The 16,455-nt window shown below is 56.3% G+C and overlaps 3 protein-coding genes across 5 annotated transcripts in view; all 3 read right to left on the minus strand.

The window, feature by feature from the left end:
* Nucleotides 1-163: 163 nt before the first annotated feature.
* On the minus strand, nucleotides 164-8,969 carry RASSF1 (Ras association domain family member 1). 2 transcript variants are annotated; one of them, XM_052638467.1, is made up of 6 exons: nucleotides 8,713-8,969; nucleotides 6,687-6,793; nucleotides 2,516-2,620; nucleotides 2,020-2,317; nucleotides 1,769-1,884; nucleotides 164-1,096 (listed from the first exon to the last, which is right to left on the minus strand). In XM_052638467.1, the coding sequence occupies exons 1-6, from the start codon at nucleotides 8,960-8,962 to the stop codon at nucleotides 950-952; spliced, it is 1,023 nt and encodes a 340-aa protein (XP_052494427.1). In that variant the 5' UTR covers nucleotides 8,963-8,969; the 3' UTR covers nucleotides 164-949. The 2 variants fall into 2 exon arrangements, with proteins under 2 accessions (XP_052494427.1, XP_052494435.1); XM_052638475.1 differs by lacking the exons at nucleotides 6,687-6,793; nucleotides 8,713-8,969 and adding an exon at nucleotides 5,952-6,156.
* A 532-nt stretch (nucleotides 8,970-9,501) lies between these two features.
* Nucleotides 9,502-14,892, minus strand: ZMYND10 (zinc finger MYND-type containing 10). The gene is made up of 13 exons (XM_052643270.1): nucleotides 14,822-14,892; nucleotides 13,281-13,494; nucleotides 12,905-13,013; nucleotides 11,864-11,980; nucleotides 11,684-11,737; nucleotides 11,428-11,562; nucleotides 11,248-11,336; nucleotides 11,058-11,158; nucleotides 10,576-10,748; nucleotides 10,203-10,328; nucleotides 9,996-10,117; nucleotides 9,753-9,878; nucleotides 9,502-9,672 (listed from the first exon to the last, which is right to left on the minus strand). Exons 1-13 carry the CDS (start codon nucleotides 14,826-14,828, stop codon nucleotides 9,597-9,599), a joined length of 1,449 nt encoding a protein of 482 aa, XP_052499230.1. The 5' UTR covers nucleotides 14,829-14,892; the 3' UTR covers nucleotides 9,502-9,596.
* Nucleotides 14,893-15,007: 115 nt separating this feature from the next.
* The window catches only part of NPRL2 (NPR2 like, GATOR1 complex subunit), a 130,619-nt gene continuing 129,171 nt past the window's right edge, over nucleotides 15,008-16,455 (minus strand). For both annotated transcript variants that reach the window (XM_052647311.1, XM_052647303.1), the window contains 6 exons: nucleotides 16,290-16,387; nucleotides 16,135-16,171; nucleotides 15,923-16,016; nucleotides 15,730-15,847; nucleotides 15,314-15,456; nucleotides 15,008-15,224 (listed from right to left, as the gene is read on the minus strand). In XM_052647311.1, coding sequence (XP_052503271.1) covers nucleotides 15,157-15,224; nucleotides 15,314-15,456; nucleotides 15,730-15,847; nucleotides 15,923-16,016; nucleotides 16,135-16,171; nucleotides 16,290-16,387 — 558 coding nt within the window. In that variant the 3' untranslated portion in view covers nucleotides 15,008-15,156. The remainder of the gene's footprint in view (nucleotides 15,225-15,313; nucleotides 15,457-15,729; nucleotides 15,848-15,922; nucleotides 16,017-16,134; nucleotides 16,172-16,289; nucleotides 16,388-16,455) is intronic.

The raw sequence follows: 16,455 nt of genomic DNA on the forward strand, positions 1-16,455 counted from the left end.
TGAGTACATATCCATATACCACATCCTTCACAGATTTGTCCCATAGTTACTGTGAGCCTGTCCATCAATCTTGGCAGCCACTGGCATGTGGGGCAGTTACAGATGAGGGCCCATAATAAAGAATCCAAAAGCAGGAGAATTCTTAAATCTTTATTTAGCCAATTCTCTCAGACCCCAGGCCCTGATGACTATCACCCCCACCCCTTTCCCCACAGGAGGCATTCAGCTGAGGCCACAAAATAGTACATACATTCGCATACATCATCAAAAATACCCAAGGGAAAGACCCTGGCTTTGACCGGCAAACAAGGCACAGACATGTGGGCCAGTGCCCACATTCACAGAGAGCCTGGCCCAGGGACATCCTCCTTGGAGGAGGCAGAGGCACTACTGCTGCACCCTTAGCCAGCACTCCCTGACCTGAAGGTGTGTGAGGAGTCAGAGGGTGCTGGAGAGGGAACCCTAGACTCGTCCTTGATGCCTATCTTATCTTGAACACTCACCCTTGGTTCTGATAGGGCTATCCTGAGACACCCCCCTCCCCCATCCAAGACCCAAATCACACAACCATTCTGCACAGACAAGGGCCCTCATCCCTGCAAATGACCCTATTCTGTTTGTAGGGTCTCCAAGATTCTCATATCTGAGACAAATTTAAAGAGACTTCTGTCTCCTCTACCCACGCTGCAAGCCTGGAGCAGCTTCCAAGGGCAACCCTGGCCCACCATGACCCAGTACGCGACAGGCAGAAGGGTGAAGAGCCATGCTCTGCTCCACCCACTGGTGGACACAGGGGGCCAGCTCCTTCGCTGTTCTCTGGGCTCATTCCCCCAGCAAGAGGAGGGCCTCCATGCACACTCATTCCTCAGGCCACAGGGGCCTTTGCACACTCACACGGCACGCCCTTGGCGCTGCCTACTCTCCTCCTTCCACCCCAGGGTACAAGAGGTCACCCCAGGGGGCAGGCGTGCAGGGCTTCCTGGATCTTCTGGCGACAATAGGAGTACTTCTGCAGGATCTGGCGGAGGTGTTCCTCTTCCTCCCGCTGCAGGATGCGCAGAAAGTTGTGTAGCTCAGGCATGCTGAAAGCGTCCCACTGGAGGGGGAGAAGGGAGACACAAGCTACAGCAGGCACTACCAAGCTGGCAGGCTCTCCCAAAAGAAGATGACTTTATCACGATTATGCAGCTAGGATGGTGCTTTCCAGTGTCAGGTTCTTGCCTGCACTGTCTGTGTTAAGATTCCCAACAACAATATATAGAGAAGATTGTTCCCACAGAGTAGGGCAGTGATCTCACAGACAGGCAACCAAACCAGTGTTCCTTAGCTACCTGTGGACAGGTCATGCCTCCTTTCTCTGAGTTTAATCTCACTCTGCAGAGGCACTACCGGGGAGCTGGAGAGCTTCCTGGTAAAAAGTTCTAATGCCTAAAGACGGGCACCTCCACGTTGTCCTGTGCCTATCTGTGTGGCTCTGACCTGGCCTGAGATCACCACACCATCAGATGGACTCCTGCCTCTCCTGAGGACTTCCCACAACAGGAAAGAGCAGTGCATCAAGATAGTTCTTCCTGGTTTCCTGAGACAAGCCCTAGACCTTGGCATGAATTTCCTGGAAACCCCCACTTTAGCAGCAAGGCTCACACACTTCTGCAGAGGCTTTGCAGGGCTTGTCCGCAGCCCTGTTGCTCCTTGAAGTCTTACGGTAGCTGCAACCCTCCAGTCCTGCCCAGTCACACCCAAGAAACTAAGGAGAGCTGTTACTCACATTCACCTCCCCAGAGTCATTCTCCTTCAGTACAAAGCTTAGGGCCTTCTCACTGGGCCCTGCAAGGAGCCGGAGGCGTAGGGGCTGCTCGTCATCGGACAGCTTCCGGAGGTACACTGTGGGCCAGGCAGAGGGAAGGGAGGGTTTAATTAGAGCCAGGCACAGGCCCCTCAGCTCCTGCATGCACAGGAGCACATGCTCCTGCATGTGTATATACCCTCACACATGGTGGGATGGGGTGGGAAGCCCACCTTGGCCATGGCGCTCAGCCCGCTCAAAGAGTGCAAACTTGCGAGGGTCATCCACCACCAGGAATTTGCGCAACAGGGCCTCGATGACCTCACGTGCCCGTGTGCGTGACAACACGTGCAGGTGCTTGACAGCATCCTTGGGCAGGTAGAAGGAGGTGCGGCGTTTCACAGCTGTGCCCCGCCCTGGGCCTCGCCGGGCATCCTGCAGGGAGGGTGGCTTCTTGCTGGAGGGAACCGAGACAGGGCGCACCAGCTTCAGCTGAACCTTGATGAAGCCTGTGTAGGAGCCATCCTTGTTCTAAAGAGGAAAAACCAAACTGTGATTAGGTGCCAGGTGAGATGGAACAGGACTGGAAACTACCAGTCCACTTGGGGCTAGGGTGGTTGTGAATAAATCACTGCTCTGGCCTTCCCAAGAATACCTCAACTCTGACCTTCTGGGCATCAGGCCTGTGGCTGGGTTCCTGTCTCTCTCCAGAACAGGCTGTCAACTCACCAGGCTCATGAACAAGTTGCTGTTGATCTGGCCATTGTACTCCTTGATCTTCTGCTCGATCTCAGCTTGAGAAAGGTCAGGTGTCTCCCACTCCACAGGCTCGTCCTGAAAGATGGGCAGGCATGGAGAGAGGGCCCTCACAGAACCCATTCCTCTGCAGTGCATGTCACAGGCAAGACGATAAACTCCTGGTGGACCACTCTGTAAAATGGCCTGTGGGCAGCCTTTGGAAACTGACAACACAGGTCATGGCCTGATGAAAGGAAACCAGCACAGCTCCTGGTTCTGCATTCTTTGGAGACAGCCAAGGCAGAATCATTTGGCTTCTCTGCTGCTGGCCTGGAGCCTCCTCAGCCCTGGGTAAGGTTCTAAGGACACCTTGAAATCAAGGCCAGGATAAGATCAGGGACTCTGAGAAGGAACAGCGTGATCTCAGCACCCTAGTTGGGTGGGGCCAAGGTGTCTCCTGGAGAAGGCAGTTCACTTTGCCTCTCTGCCTTGACCATGACTCACTGCAGGGGGAGAGGTACAGGCATTGGTGCATACCAGGAGACCAGCCACCAGGGGGCAGGAGGAGAGGGGCAACGGCTACAACCTTAACACTTCTTGGTGGGGGATTTGGGCCAGGCCTACATGTCTCAGACACAGTGTGAAAACCACGATGACATGTCATTTGATCTTGACCCAAGTTGCACAAAAGGCAGCTTCAGGCCAGGCTCCAATCTGCCAGAGGTGGACATGGGCAGCCTTCTAGTAGAGCCTGTCCCACAAGTGCCAAACAGGGAAGCTTATGCACCTCCTCCCTGCTGTCTAGAGGGTTCAGCCCAAAGATTTTAGCTGCACCACTCAGCCCTTCCCCTTGTTCCTCCAGGGACTGGATTCTTGTCAGAAGGGTGGCGTATGGGCCAGGGCTTCAGCCAAACTCCCTTGTTTCATTGCATCAGCCTTACTTCCTGTTGCCATCAGACAGGCCCTAGTAGGAATGGGAGTGTCACAAACTCAGCTGAGATCATCACTGACCAATGCGCTGTCCCAGAGAAGTTCCCATTAGAAGGTCTTCTGCAGAATAACCTTAATCTTGCGCTCAGCTTTGAGCCAGGACAGCCAGACTTCTTCCTGACTACTCCTTTGGAGCCCCCTAAGCTTAAACCATCTGATAGCTCAGATGGTAAAGAATCTGCCTGCAATACAGGAGACCTGGGTTCGATCCCTGGGTGGGGAAGATCCTCTGGAGAAGGAAATGGCTACCCACTCCAGCATTCTTGCCTCGGTCTAATGCTTTCACTTTCAAGCTTACACCATCTCATGTGAACAATAGGAAGGACAAATGAGGGGTAGGGTAGAGTTCACAGCCTTTTAGCAATATCCTCTTCATCTACTACCTGCAGCTGTTCAGCTGTCAGCAAGCTGTTGACACTGAGGACTGAGGCTCTGGAGGAGGGGTGGGAACCAAAGCCTATTTGCTTCCCCAAGCTTCTAAGTCTCGTAGATAGAAAAGAGCATTGAGAAGTGAAAAACTCTAGCAGAAACCTTGTTGGAGACGGTTGGAAATCTTGTAGGACTGGTAAGAACAAATCATCTGGATCCTGGAAAATGAGGGATGTGGGGGGGATAAAATGATGGCTAGAGGGGCTGGGAATAAAGGACGGATGTGTTTGTTCCATCCAAGGAGAGGATTTTGGACAAGGCATGCCCCAGCAGAAAGGAGTGTCAGGATGGAAGAGGTGCTAGGGGCAAGAGGAAAGCTGAGCAGAATCTAGTGCCAGGGCAAGAAGGAAGAGAATTCTGTTTACAGAACAGGGTGATCAAAGGGATGCTACTCACTTATTCCCCTTCCTTATGATGGCTCTGAGCTCTACCCTGGGTCCTCCCTCTTCCCTCCCTGGGTTGTCCAAGAGCCCCAGACTGGAATGCAGTGACCTCAGTTCCAGCCCCTTCCCTTCTCCAGGTGAACCTCCCTCAAGGACTTGGGACTGGAGGTACTGCACTGTCCTGCCAGGATTCTAGAGAAGAAAGTTTCATTTTCCATTTTCTAAAACTGACTGCTGGAGGAGAATTCCACAAGTTTGTCCCAGAGGGACATACAACAGGACCTTGGAATTTCCCTTCTGCTGCACTCTAGCCACTCAACCTCTACTCTGCCACTGTCCAGAGTGACTGATGGTTTTTTTTTTTTCTAACTTATTTTTAACTGAAGGATAATTGCTTTATAATATCATGTTGGTTTCTGCCATAGATCAACATGAATCAGCCATAGATATACATATCTTACATACAAGATATGTATGTATCTTGGGACTCCACAGCCTGCTTTTCAATTGGTTAGTGTCTTGTGGTTTTTCTCACCTTTCCACGATGGAAAATGGCTCAGGCCTGAGTGACACAGGGACAGGGACATTCCCAGGGATCCACCCTCAAACCTTGTACCCACACTCTGGACTGACCTTTCAAGGTATAGAATTTTCACCTAAATAATCACCCATAACTCCTTTCTCTTGGCTCATGTAAGGAATTCTGCCCCACTGCTGCCAGGTATACTGAACTTCACTTCATGGTCCCCATCTCTCTTTCCTGCTCTGCTGAAGTGTACCAGCTCTGAGCCTGATGATCACACATGGTACACAGCACAGAGGTCTCTGATAATGGGGACATCTGGGAGGCTCTCAGAGGCACAGCTGCTCCAGTACCATACCTTATAGTCCCAAATTAGTAACCCCTATCTCTTGATCCCTCTCAGGGCATTTTACAATCTAGCCTTTCCCACCTTTCGTGGGTAAAGTGCTCCTGAATGCTGACAGTCCAAAACAAGGCTTCCTTCCCGGCCATTCCCAGATCCCCTGGTCTGCTCTGATTTTTTTTCTATATATGCTGCCCAAGCGAGTACTCCTGGTCCACCGAAGAGGAGGGGAGACTGAGAATCTTCCACATTCCAGCAGCTGGTGACAGGCCGGGACCGGCAAGAGGTGGGGACCAAGCTAGCTCCATCCAGGAGTGGAAATGGAGGGGCCTGGACCTTCCTTTGCCTCTCTCCTAAACACACTTCTCAATTCCCGGGGAGGACTCCTCCCCATCCACTTCCTCCAGGTCCCCCAGAGCAGGGGTGGGAGCGCCCACACGCGGAAATCGAGGTGCTAGTCTAGACTGCACAGTCAGCCTTAGTAAGGGGTGGATAATGCCTGTCCCTGGTCTACCCCAAGCCACTCAGCTGCTTCCCCTGGTTCAACCGGTCTGTGACAGAAACAGCAAGGGCTCAGCACCCAGTACCGATGTGCTGAAAGCCCGACACACGGTTCCGAGGGCTGGCCCCGGTCCGATTCGAGATCCACGCTGACAGGAGGGCGGAGCGGCCCACAAACTCTCGAGACTGCAACGTACCGTGGAGGGGCGGGATCCCAGAGATCGCCCCCGCCCGCCTCCCTCAACCTCCGGTCCCCACCTGGTCCCGACGCGGCCTGCGCGCCAGCGAGGTACGCGCAGTGAAGTACTGCTCGAGCTCTGAGTCCGAGTCCTCCTGGCTGCAGTAGCCACTGCTTGTCGTGCTGTTCCAAGTCATCTCGAAGGAAGGCGTTCCCGCGTCCGCCTCACCCATCGCCGCGCCCGCCAGCCCGCCAGCTCCGGTGCACCGGTAGACTCCCACCACCGCCCCAAACGCGTGTGCGCGTGCGCGCCCGTATATGAGTGTGCGTGCGCCGGAACCAGTGTCCGAGCCGCAACCGTTAACACTGAAACGTAGACAGCCAAGACCTAGCTGTCTTCTCATTGGAGGAGGGATGTCGAAGGGCGGGGTCACACACGCCTCGCCTCCAAGAATGATCTCAGCCCTGGAGCAGCTCAGTTCAGCGCCGTCTCGCAGGCCCCGCCTCCCAAGGGACACTATGGGGCTTGTGCGCGTGTGCACCAGCGTGGCCTCGAGGCCGGATGCAGCTGCGGGAAGGTGCGGAAGTTGCACTTGCGCGCAGTCTGGGCGGCTCCGGGCGATTAGGGCCGAGTCAGCACCCCCCGGCGCCCCTTGGAGCCCGCGCGCAGAATTAGCCACTCTCTGCCTCCGGGAAGTCGGCTATCAAAACGTTTATTGCGCGTAGCGCCGGGCGGCCCTAGGGAACGCCTCCAATGTGGCCCGCTCGTCCACGCATCCCTGCGTTGCCCGTAAGCTCCCCGGTCCCGCGCTCACCACATTCGTGTCCCGCTCCAGCGCCGGTTCCCAGCCCAGGTCCCGGGGCCCGCAGCAGTCTAGGGAGACGAGCGCGCGGCAGCGGTAGTGGCAGGTGAACTTGCAATCTGCAGAGAGGCCTGGCCATAAGGTGGAGGAACCCCAGCACCAGCTCGGAGGAGCGTCCCGGGGACAGAAGCGAAGCCCCGGGATGAAGGCCGTTGCTCGTCGTGTTCTCCATGACTGGCCTTATCTCAGTCCCCGTTAACACCCACTGCCACTCAGATTTTAGAGTCTCCCCTGCCGCGGAGCCTCCCCCCCTCTCCCCCACCCCCCCCACCCCCCTCGCCCCGCGCCTGGAAACTGGCAGGGAAGACTTCATGCTGTTAGGGATCCAGGCCTGCTCAACAGTTGGATTTCTAGCGCCTAGGGCAGAACTTCCCCTTCCTCATTATCAGCGTCCCTCCCTCCTCCCATTTACTGGAGGGGGAAACAAAAAAACTTTTAACTCAGTGCCTCTTCGTGTCATTCTTCTCTATTCCCCTTACACTCAAAACTTACCAACACTGGTCTCTTACTTAATTCCTCGCCTTTATCCTCTACCCATTCCAGTCTTGCTCCCCTCCCTCCAGGAAACTCAGAGACCGAACCGCGGAATGCGGTGGTCCCTTCACCTCTTCAGCATCGTCTGATGCTTGCTCTCCGGATTCCCCGGGGGCCCTCACTACCGCGGTTTTCCTCCCACCTCACTGTAACCCCTGTTCAGGGGGCTTCAGTTCTGTTTCAGCTTCCAGATCTAATGGTGGAGTGTCCGAGGCCCAGTCCTGATCGCTTTTCTTCTGTGTGTACACTGACTTACATTAGATCCAACGCTTCCATCTGACCTACTTGAGATCAAATTCTGTGTGTCAGTATCTTCATTTGGCTGTCCAATAAACACTTCAACCAGACATGGCCAACATTTAACTCACTTTCCTACTCCTTTTAATTCTTCACTTCTCCTCACCCTTGCCCTTGCCAGAGTTCAACTCAGCAAAAAACAAAAACCAGACCAAACCACCCCAACTCATCCTTGATGCCTCTCTTGTTTCTGCTTCTGACACACACCCAAATTGTCCTGTTTTTCATTCCCATGGCCACTTTATTTCTCCTTGGGAACACTGCTATCTTCCCAGCCCTTGTTCATGCTTTTTGTATGCTGCCACAAGTCCCATACTCGTCCTAGCTGAATAAAGACAAACTCCTGTACTAGATGAGAGGGTCTCCATCACACACAGGCTTGGGACATCTTCCCTAAGTTCCTAAATGGGCCAGAGCAGTGATTCTCAACCCAGGCTACACATTAGAATGACCTGTTTTTAAAAATCGCTGGTACACTCTCAGTGACCTGACTGATTCAACAGGTCTGCAGTAAGACCCAAGGGTAGAGGTTTGGAGGGCTATAAAAGCATCCCAAGTGTTTCTAGATGGTGTATGGCCAGTGAGACAGCAACCTCAGCTTGCTGGTGATTTCTGGGAGGGCAGAAGCACCAACTGGCGTGTGGTTGCGTTTCATGTTTTAGCAGCTGGTTGACTGAACTTCCAATAGGTATTTGCTAAAGACAGACTCAAAACTCCTGCTTGTAGCCCTGTGCCCAAGTTTCTATTTCCAGGCCTTCTCCCATAGGTGGGTAAGTTCCCTTCACCACAGGGATTCTCCTGGGGGACTTGGCAAGTGAATCTTTCCAAAGGGGTAAGTGTAAGAATGTGAGTCCAGAGACTGACAGGCACAAGCCTTTCTCAAGAAGGGCCAAGGCACTGGTTAAACTTGAAAGTAGTGCCTTGTTTACAGAGAAGCGCGTTTGCCTAACTGTCTCAGAGGCAGGTGGAGCTTGGCAAGGTTATAAACTATCAGCCCGCACTCTCTTGTGCTATGGGGCAAAGGTAACAGACCTGGTCCGTGGGAACTGTCCCCCCTGACCCCCTCCATCGCAACTTGGCCCTCAGCGACGGGGCTGTCCCTTGGCTGCCCGTTTCGCTCCCGCCAGCTCTTGGGTCCGCTACTCACGCGCGCACTGCAGACCCTTGCGCACGACGCCCCAGATGAAGTCGCCACACAGGTCACACCACGTGTGCGTAGCGGGCCCCGCCGGCTGGAAGCGGTGGCCCCGGCCCGGGACCTGCTGCCTTGCGGCGTTGCGAGCTGTGCCCGGCGCGATGCGCAATGCATTGGCACGCTCGAGCCGAGTGCGCCCCGGGGCGGCGCACCGTTCGGGTGCCAGTTCCCGCAATTCAATGAGCTCAGGCTCAGCGGACATGGCCCGGTCGGGCCGGGTCTCCGGCCGGTTCTGGGCGCTAGCGAGCGCGGGGCGGGCGGGGCCGCGGGGCGGGCCCCGATTCGGCGCCGCCTCCAGGATTCAGGCAGAGCGGCGGGAGAGCAGAAGAGAGCCGCGCAATGGAAACCTGGGCGCCCGCGCTGTGTCGGCCCGCAGGCGGAGTGGGACGGCGGGTGCGGCTGGGGGCTGCTCTCTCAGAGTCCCCGCCCTCGGTTTCCTATCCTCCCTTCATCCCGCGAGCCACTCCCCTCCTCTTAACAACCACGACGACCTCAAGGGGCCACGCGGAAACAGGCGTGTTTGTGGAAGCTAGCTTTACTTTACAGTACTAGAGGAAGAGGGTCCCCACATCCGGCCCTTGTCCCCCCCCCCGGCCCCCCGCCCAGGCCTCCTGCCCCAGCTTGGGGAGGCTGCACCCTAAGCCTTCGCGCCTGATAGAGCAGGAAGTGGGGAGCGCTTAGATGGGAGGAGATGGGTCAACAGCTCTTCCCGCCTGCTATCCTCACCACCTGGGAGGCTGGGGCACTTGCAGAGGCCAGATTGAGATCCAGAGGTTTTGGGGGGACACTCGTGTGGGTTGTAGGCACGGGTGGTTGGCCCTCAGCCGCTGCAGCCTTCACTTGGCTCTGTCCCCCTGGGCTGCCAGGACACAAGCCTTTCCATGCTTCTCCCAGTGCTTGACTTGGCACTCCCTGCAGGCAAATGGGCCGGTGAAGATGCAGTGATCCGAGGGGTATGGGAATGGGGGTCCAAGGTCCTAGGATGCCCTCACCTGCAGCAATACCACTCATTCTGGCACCGGGAGCAACGCTTGGAGGCCTCTGCACTGCAGTAGGCACAGCGGGGCCGCTCTGGAGCCACTGCCTCGAGCACATCCAGCCTGTAGGTCTCAGCCCACCTGGAAAAAGGGTCCGGAAGGACTTGCTGGACCTGTGGGTGGGGGGACAGGGGCAACCCCACCCACATCCACGCCGCTGCCTCCCTTCTCCTCTTCTGCTGGCTTAGCAGGCCTCACCTTCGCGCCTGCAGCCTCAGGTCCTGTTCCGAGGGGCTAAATACATGCCGCAGCTGATGCTTGGCGATAGCCTGCCACTTGCCTTTGTTCTCTCTCTCTAGCCGCTCCCAGATTTCTGGGATCTGGGGAAGAGAAGCAGAGAGTGGCAGGGAGGAGGAGCTGGTCAAGTGAGCAGTGGTCCTGACCAACTAACTTCCAAGAGCCTACCTGTTCCAACACCAGGTCCTTCTTAGGGGGCTGGGCTTCGGTCAGGGCCAGGTGAGCCAGGAAACCCTGCAGGTCTGACAGGTTGGGCAGCTGGTCGAGCAGTGTGTCTGTGAGGAAGGCCCGAAGCTGCAAGGGTGTCCAGGGGAGGCCAGTGTGAGGTGGTGCTGACCAGAGGGTGGAGGAACAGACAGGGCCTGGGCTGGGCTGGGCTGGGCTGAGGGTGCCAGTGGGACCCAGGTCCCACTAGCTGCTGTTATCACCTGAGGCCCAAGGTGTGGAGACAGGGCTGCGGCTGAGGTGGGCGGGCAAAAATAAACATCAAGGGTGACCTAGGGCAGGGGCTGTGGACACTCAGGTAGGAGGAGTTCCCTACCTTGAGTAGCTGTCCTTTGGCAAAGCTTGTGAGGCAGTAGCGGGCCCGGGCCTCAGGGCTTAACAGCAGGTTGTATAGGGCGATCCACACCTGCCCATCCAACTTGCTCAGTTTTTGCTGCTCCGAGGGGGTTACTGTATGCCAACGGCCACTCTCAAATTGCTGCAGCTTGCCTGGGAACAGGAACCAACATATGGGGTGCAGGCATTGCGTGCTCTTTGAATAACCGAGCTGCATGGGCCACAGGACACACCCACACTGGGGTGGGGCTCACTTCAGAGCCGCGTGACTCCTCAGTAGTGGGCACACAGGCCTTGCCTGAAACAGAGTCCAGGTCTAGGCCCACTGTGGGTGAAACATCCTGGTATTCTCTTTGGGCAAGGGGGCAAAGTTTACCTGACTGCAAGTGGCCCACTCCATCAATCCTGAAGATGTCTTGGAAGCAGTGAACTGGGGCTTAGGCGGGTGGAGGAGGACCTTACCTCCTTCCCGCCGGCTCCAGGGACTGTGCTCCAGTAATTCCACCAGGAGACAGGGCAGGTTGTGGGTGCTGAGCATGCGGCTCAAGGTGCTCAGGGAAAGGCTAGGATGGGGATGGGGAGGTGAGTGGAGGTGACAGGCCCAGGCTCCCAGCCCTCCACTGCAGGCCCCAGGCCTGACTGGGTTGCCCACCTATCCACACAGTCTGTGATGTAGCGAAGCACTGAGAGGGCCTTCAGTGCGATCTCAAATTCCATCAGCTCTGCCTGCTTCTGCAGCTCCTGAGGTGGGGGGTAGGGTGGGGCACATGGTGTTCAAGCTAAGGGGGACCAGGGTCTAGCCCTTGCCAACCCCAGGGAACTTCCAGCCCACCTGCATGGGGCTGCTGTACTGGGACTCCTCCTCAGGGGGGGCACCACGGCCACTCTGGGCCGCCAGGAGAGTCAGTTTGCGGTGGCAGTAGTCCACCAGGTCCAAGACGGTGTCCTCTGCTGACTCGCACACCTCCTGAAGGGCAGGAGGGGGGGAAACGACCTGGCTCTGATGCTCTGCCCACACAGACACAACCCCTCCTCACTGCCAGACTCTCGCTGAGGGCAGTAGCCAATGGGCAAGGCGGCTGCCTCACCTTGTGGAAGAACACTGTCTCCAGGAGGTTGACGATGGAGGCCTCGTGGTGTAACTGTCACATAAAGAGGAGGATAGGGCCTGGAGCTGCTGAGAGCAGGATACAGGCTACCAGCCACCCTCTCTAGTTCAGGGCCCTCTGAAGGGGCAGCTGGGGGTATGCACCGACGGCCCAGCTTACCACCATGTATATGGGAAACGTGTTCTGGGGCTTGAAGTCCTCCAGCTTGCACAGCACAGGGAAGACCTTCTGCTTCCACATCTCCACTGCAATCAGCTCTTCCACCAGCGTCGGGATCTTTGAGGGGGAGGGCAGCGGACAAGGGGTGAGATGGGCCTGTCTTGGCCTGCTAACAGGTCAACCCAGTTCAGCCCTCCAAACTCCCGAGGACCCTTAGGCTCTCCTATGCCCCATGAATTCCTTCCCAAACCTCTCTCCTGCACCTTGAACCTTCATTTCCAGCTGCCTCCAACACCTCTGGGAGGGTCTCCATCCCCCAGGCTTCATATGGATTGGTCCTTGCCTTGTCCCCAGGCTGCCATGCTCCCTCTGCACTTGAGCCCTTGCCCCCACTCCCCCATCCAAGTGCACCCTCAGGCAAGCCTCCTGCTCATGCCTCCTGCTCATGCCCTCTCTTGTCCTTGTTCTCTGATCTTCGGAGGCTTTTATGTGCCTTGGCCTCACTTTTCTCCGGCCCCTTCACAGTGCCCTATTCCTACCCCACCCCACCAGTAGGGGGCTCCACTTTTCCCTTGTAGAGGAACCCTTTGGTCAGTGATGATTCACGTCATCTACTGGTGCCACCTCCTGGCTCACATCCCAGTCAAGCCAACTCCTGGTTTCTAACTCCCTCTCTCGTGTTGGGGAGGTTGCCCCCTTCTATGCCAAAGTTCCGCCCCACTTCACTGGGGGCCCCTCTCTAGCCTGACAGGCTAGTCAGGAATGCCTTTAGAACCTGGGCCCTCCCCCTACAGCCTAGGTTGTCCTAGGATCCAGGACTATCTCCCTAATCAACTTGCACCCTGCTCCCCACCAGGCATGCCAGGGTCCTGTCCCATAGGGGTGCTAAATCAAATGTGTAACACACTCTTCTTTCTCCTTTGGGGAGGACCGAGGTGCCAGTCAGAGGGAAGTGTAGGCACCCAGTTTCTGAGAGGGTAGAGTGGTGGTGGGGTGTGGAGCGGTGAAAAGGCAGGAACCCTGCCTGTGACTCCAGCGTACCTTCCCATGGGTGACCAGCAGCTCCTGGATGGGCTCGCCCTGGCTGGCCGTGGCGTCGAGGATGGCCTGCATGTTCAGTTTCTCCAGGTTCTCATGCTGCTGGTTCCACCTGCCCCGGGTTGTATGTGCATGTGGGTGCACATCTGTGCAGTAAGAGCGGGGGTCGGGGCTGGGTGCTATTGAAGCCTAACCCGATTCTGAGGGGTCCAAGGTGGCTCAGGACCATATAACCCTATCTCAGAGAGCTTTTCCTCCCCACCTTATGGGCCCCTCCACGCTGGGCAAACCCTCCCCCCAAAGGACTCTGGCCCACACTCCCCCAACTCAAGGACTCTGACCCCATGACGCCACCTGACCCTGTATTCAGCGGCCTCACCCTCTGGAGCCCATATCGCGCAGCTGGAAGCTGCGCAGTCCCCGTACTAGCACGTCAGCCTCGCCCGGCAGCAGCAGCTCCAGGTCGCCCATGTCTCCGAGGCGTGAGAGCGTGAAGGTGGGGTCTGGCTCTCCACGGGCAGCAGCTGGCTCTGGGGTGGCGATGCTGACACGCTCGGGGACCACGGTCTCCCGCGGGGCCGAAGTCTGGGACCCTACGGTTGCGGAGCGGTTGCTGCGCGTGAGTCCTCGCCGCCATGGAAACGGTAAGCTCGGCGCCTGCGCAGTGCTACCTGGGCCCCGCCCCCGCCCCCCCCCGCCCCCCCCCTCCGACCCGCGCTGGGTCCCCACCCGCCAGCGTCTTGCCTGCTAGTCAGGCTGCGGGCAGCAACTCTTTTTGGACTCCCAGTGCTTTCTCGCTCACAATCGGCTGCAACTCGAGGGTTCCAGACTCCTGCATCCTAGGCTCCCTCGTCAGATGGATGTCAAGTCGGCCCGCCCCCCACCAGCTCTCCCAGTAGCTGCTCCCTTTCCGCCCACATTTGATACTCCTCTCTGTGTCCTCCTCGCTCCAGCATTTCTGGTGTCCAGCTCTACCTCGTTGGCTCTATCCCCAAAATACTGCGCAGGGCTCACAACTTCTCTCCTTCCTACTCTGGGCTGCCATCACCTCTCATGTTACTGATACTGGACCCATTTCCACCCTTGACTTTCCTGACCTTTCCCCTGCCTTGTAGCATGTGGGATCTTATTTCCCTGACCAGGGATCGAACCCCAGCCCTTGGCAGTTTAAGAGCCTGGATGGAGTCCTAACCACTGGACCTCCAGGGAATTCCCACCAGGAGTCTTTTAAAGGTGTACATGAGGGACTTCCCCGATAGTTCAGTGATTAACACTCCACGATTCCAGTGCACGAGTGTGGATTTGATAACTGGTTGGGGAATTAAGATCCCACATGCAGCATGGCCAGGAAAAAAAAAATTTGTACATGAGACATTCCTTCCTCACATGACAGTGGATCTGACTGCCTCTGGCCCTCAAAACATTGAATACTATGGTGGCTCAGATGGTAAGGAATCTGCCTGAAGTGCAGGAGACCCAGGTTCAATCTTTGGGTCAGAAAGATCCCCTGGAGAAGAAAATGGCAACTTTTCCAGTATTCTTGCCTGGAGAATTCCACCGACAGAGCAGCCTGGTGGGCTACAGTGCATGGGGTCACAAAAGAGTGCATACCACTGAGCGACGGATAGATGTCAGAGATTTCAGATGTCCAAAGCAGCTTATCCATAGCTCTGCAGAATCAGGCTTTTGCCTCCTCTCCTACCTCCTGACTTTGTTTCTTGCCCCGCTCCCCCTTGCCCTCTATGTTCCAGTCCCATGGGCTTCCCGTGGCTTCCTCACATATCCCAAAGCAGATTTTGATTCAGGGCTTTTACACCTGTTACTTCTGCCTGGTGTATTCTTCCTTCTTCAGGGTTTGGTTCAGCTAAGCCTTCCTTGCCTATCTAATACAGAGCAGTCTCAGCTCCTATCCCAACTCACTTTTCATCTCAGCTTTCTGATTGTTTCTTTCTGGCTGATTATTTCAGTTTATAATTAGTGGGCACTTTTACGTGCCCATTGTCGGTTCTGCCCACCAGATGGCGCTCCAGGGTGCCAGGACCACGGCTATTTCATTCACTGCTGGTTCTCTCTGGTGGCTGGCTCAGAGGCAGTCTTCAATAAAGGTAGGTTGAAATGGATGACTTTATTTACAGAAATGAGGGTCAACCTTAGGACAGTATGGACTAGTTTTCTGGTCTAGTCCTCATGCACCAGGCAGGGCTTAGCAGAAGAGAGTAGCCATAGCTGCATGCCTTGTCCAGCCGCCACCAGCCTCACTTCCAGCAGATGATGATGTTGGGGTCATTTTCCAGCCGTTCATCTAGCTCCTGGTAGCTCATGCCTGTATGGTGTGGTAGAGGTGAGGTCAGCAGCCTTTGGGGGGTTGGCCATGCTGCCCTGACCCACCTCAGTGGTCCTGCCTGCTTCTACCTGTCTTGCAACAGATCTCATCATAGCTGTGGCAGCCTGTGTAAAGCCTGGCAGGGTGGCTCCGCTCATCCCGAGACACCCGCACAGGATACTTCTGTAGTCGCCGGATGAGGTTCTTCATAAGCCCAAACTGGATCAGCTTCCTGGGATGAGTGTCAAGTAAGAAAGAGGTGATGCTCTGGGCCAGGCTTCCTTCTAGCCAGGCCAGTCTCCCCTCCCTCCGGTTTTGTTTCCATGACCAGACTGGTCTCCAAAACCCATCACCTCCAGTAAGCCTTCCTGGATTAGCAGTGCCATGTGATTCTGCTCACTAGGTGTCTCCTGCTTTCTCTCTGACTCAGAGTTCCAGAGAGACACAGAGAATGTATCTCCCCTCAGGCAAACCCCTCATGCTTCAAGGGGTAGGACCCTCTGACCGTTCATCAACGTGCTGCAGCTGTTGCGGGTGGCGGCCAATGAGATCTCTCACAGTAGTGCCCGGGCTCAGGCTGCAGTACAACTGGAATACATCCCGGAGACTGGCCCTCTTGTGCCCTGCAGGCAGCAAGGGTCAGCTCTCCAGGTGGCCCTGCCCTCCCTGAGATGGCCTCCCCCAGAGCCTGCCAATACCTTGCTTGGTCACGTAAGATAGACACGCCTCCTGCAGGGACTTGTCGTCTACCAGGTCCTGGACTTTAGGTGTCGGGCAGTACACATTGGAGTACTGGAGGATAGTAGGCGGCACAGGGGCTTGAGTAAGGGGCTTGGAAGTCTGACACAGCCCCAGTTGGGCCCAGTCACATGATCCAGTCTCCACTTAATCAGACCCCAGACTCACCTACCTGGAGGATGGACACCAGTGTCACAACGCCATAGTACCTGGGGGAAACAGTAGCGCTCAGCTTCTGAGGGCCATGCCTTCCCAGCGCCTACACTCAGGGCCCCGGGTTCCTCCTGACTGCTAAACCTGTCCCGGGTGTCACTGCGCCCCACTCACAGCAGGTTCTGGATGGCAATGCGCACCAAGTTGAGCTCCACGTCTGCCTCAGCTGAGATCTTCTGGACGTGGCGGAAACCGTCAATGTAGGGCAGGATCTGGGCAGGGAAGAACAGGTTCAGTAGAAGCGGGATGAGGCCAGGGCTGTGGCCAGCCGCACGTCATG

The sequence above is a fragment of the Budorcas taxicolor genome, chromosome 1, assembly GCF_023091745.1.
Source record: "Budorcas taxicolor isolate Tak-1 chromosome 1, Takin1.1, whole genome shotgun sequence".
NCBI classification, from domain to species: Eukaryota; Metazoa; Chordata; class Mammalia; order Artiodactyla; family Bovidae; genus Budorcas; species Budorcas taxicolor.

What these genes read in the sequence shown, in the direction of transcription:
- ZMYND10 (XM_052643270.1), bottom strand. An exon ending in CGCGATATGGGCTCCAGAGG is followed by an intron (nt 13,014 to 13,280) that starts GTGAGGCCGCTG and finishes AACCCGGGGCAG; the next exon opens with GTGGAACCAGCAGCATGAGA. An exon ending in ATCACAGACTGTGTGGATAG is followed by an intron (nt 11,159 to 11,247) that starts GTGGGCAACCCA and finishes TCCCCATCCTAG; the next exon opens with CCTTTCCCTGAGCACCTTGA.
- RASSF1 (XM_052638467.1), bottom strand. Translation starts at nt 8,962, where the DNA reads ATGTCCGCTGAGCCTGAGCTCATTGAATTGCGGGAACTGGCACCCGAA. An exon ending in CAAGGGTCTGCAGTGCGCGC is followed by an intron (nt 6,794 to 8,712) that starts GTGAGTAGCGGA and finishes GCCTCTCTGCAG; the next exon opens with ATTGCAAGTTCACCTGCCAC. An exon ending in ATGACTCTGGGGAGGTGAAT is followed by an intron (nt 1,097 to 1,768) that starts GTGAGTAACAGC and finishes CTCCCCCTCCAG; the next exon opens with TGGGACGCTTTCAGCATGCC.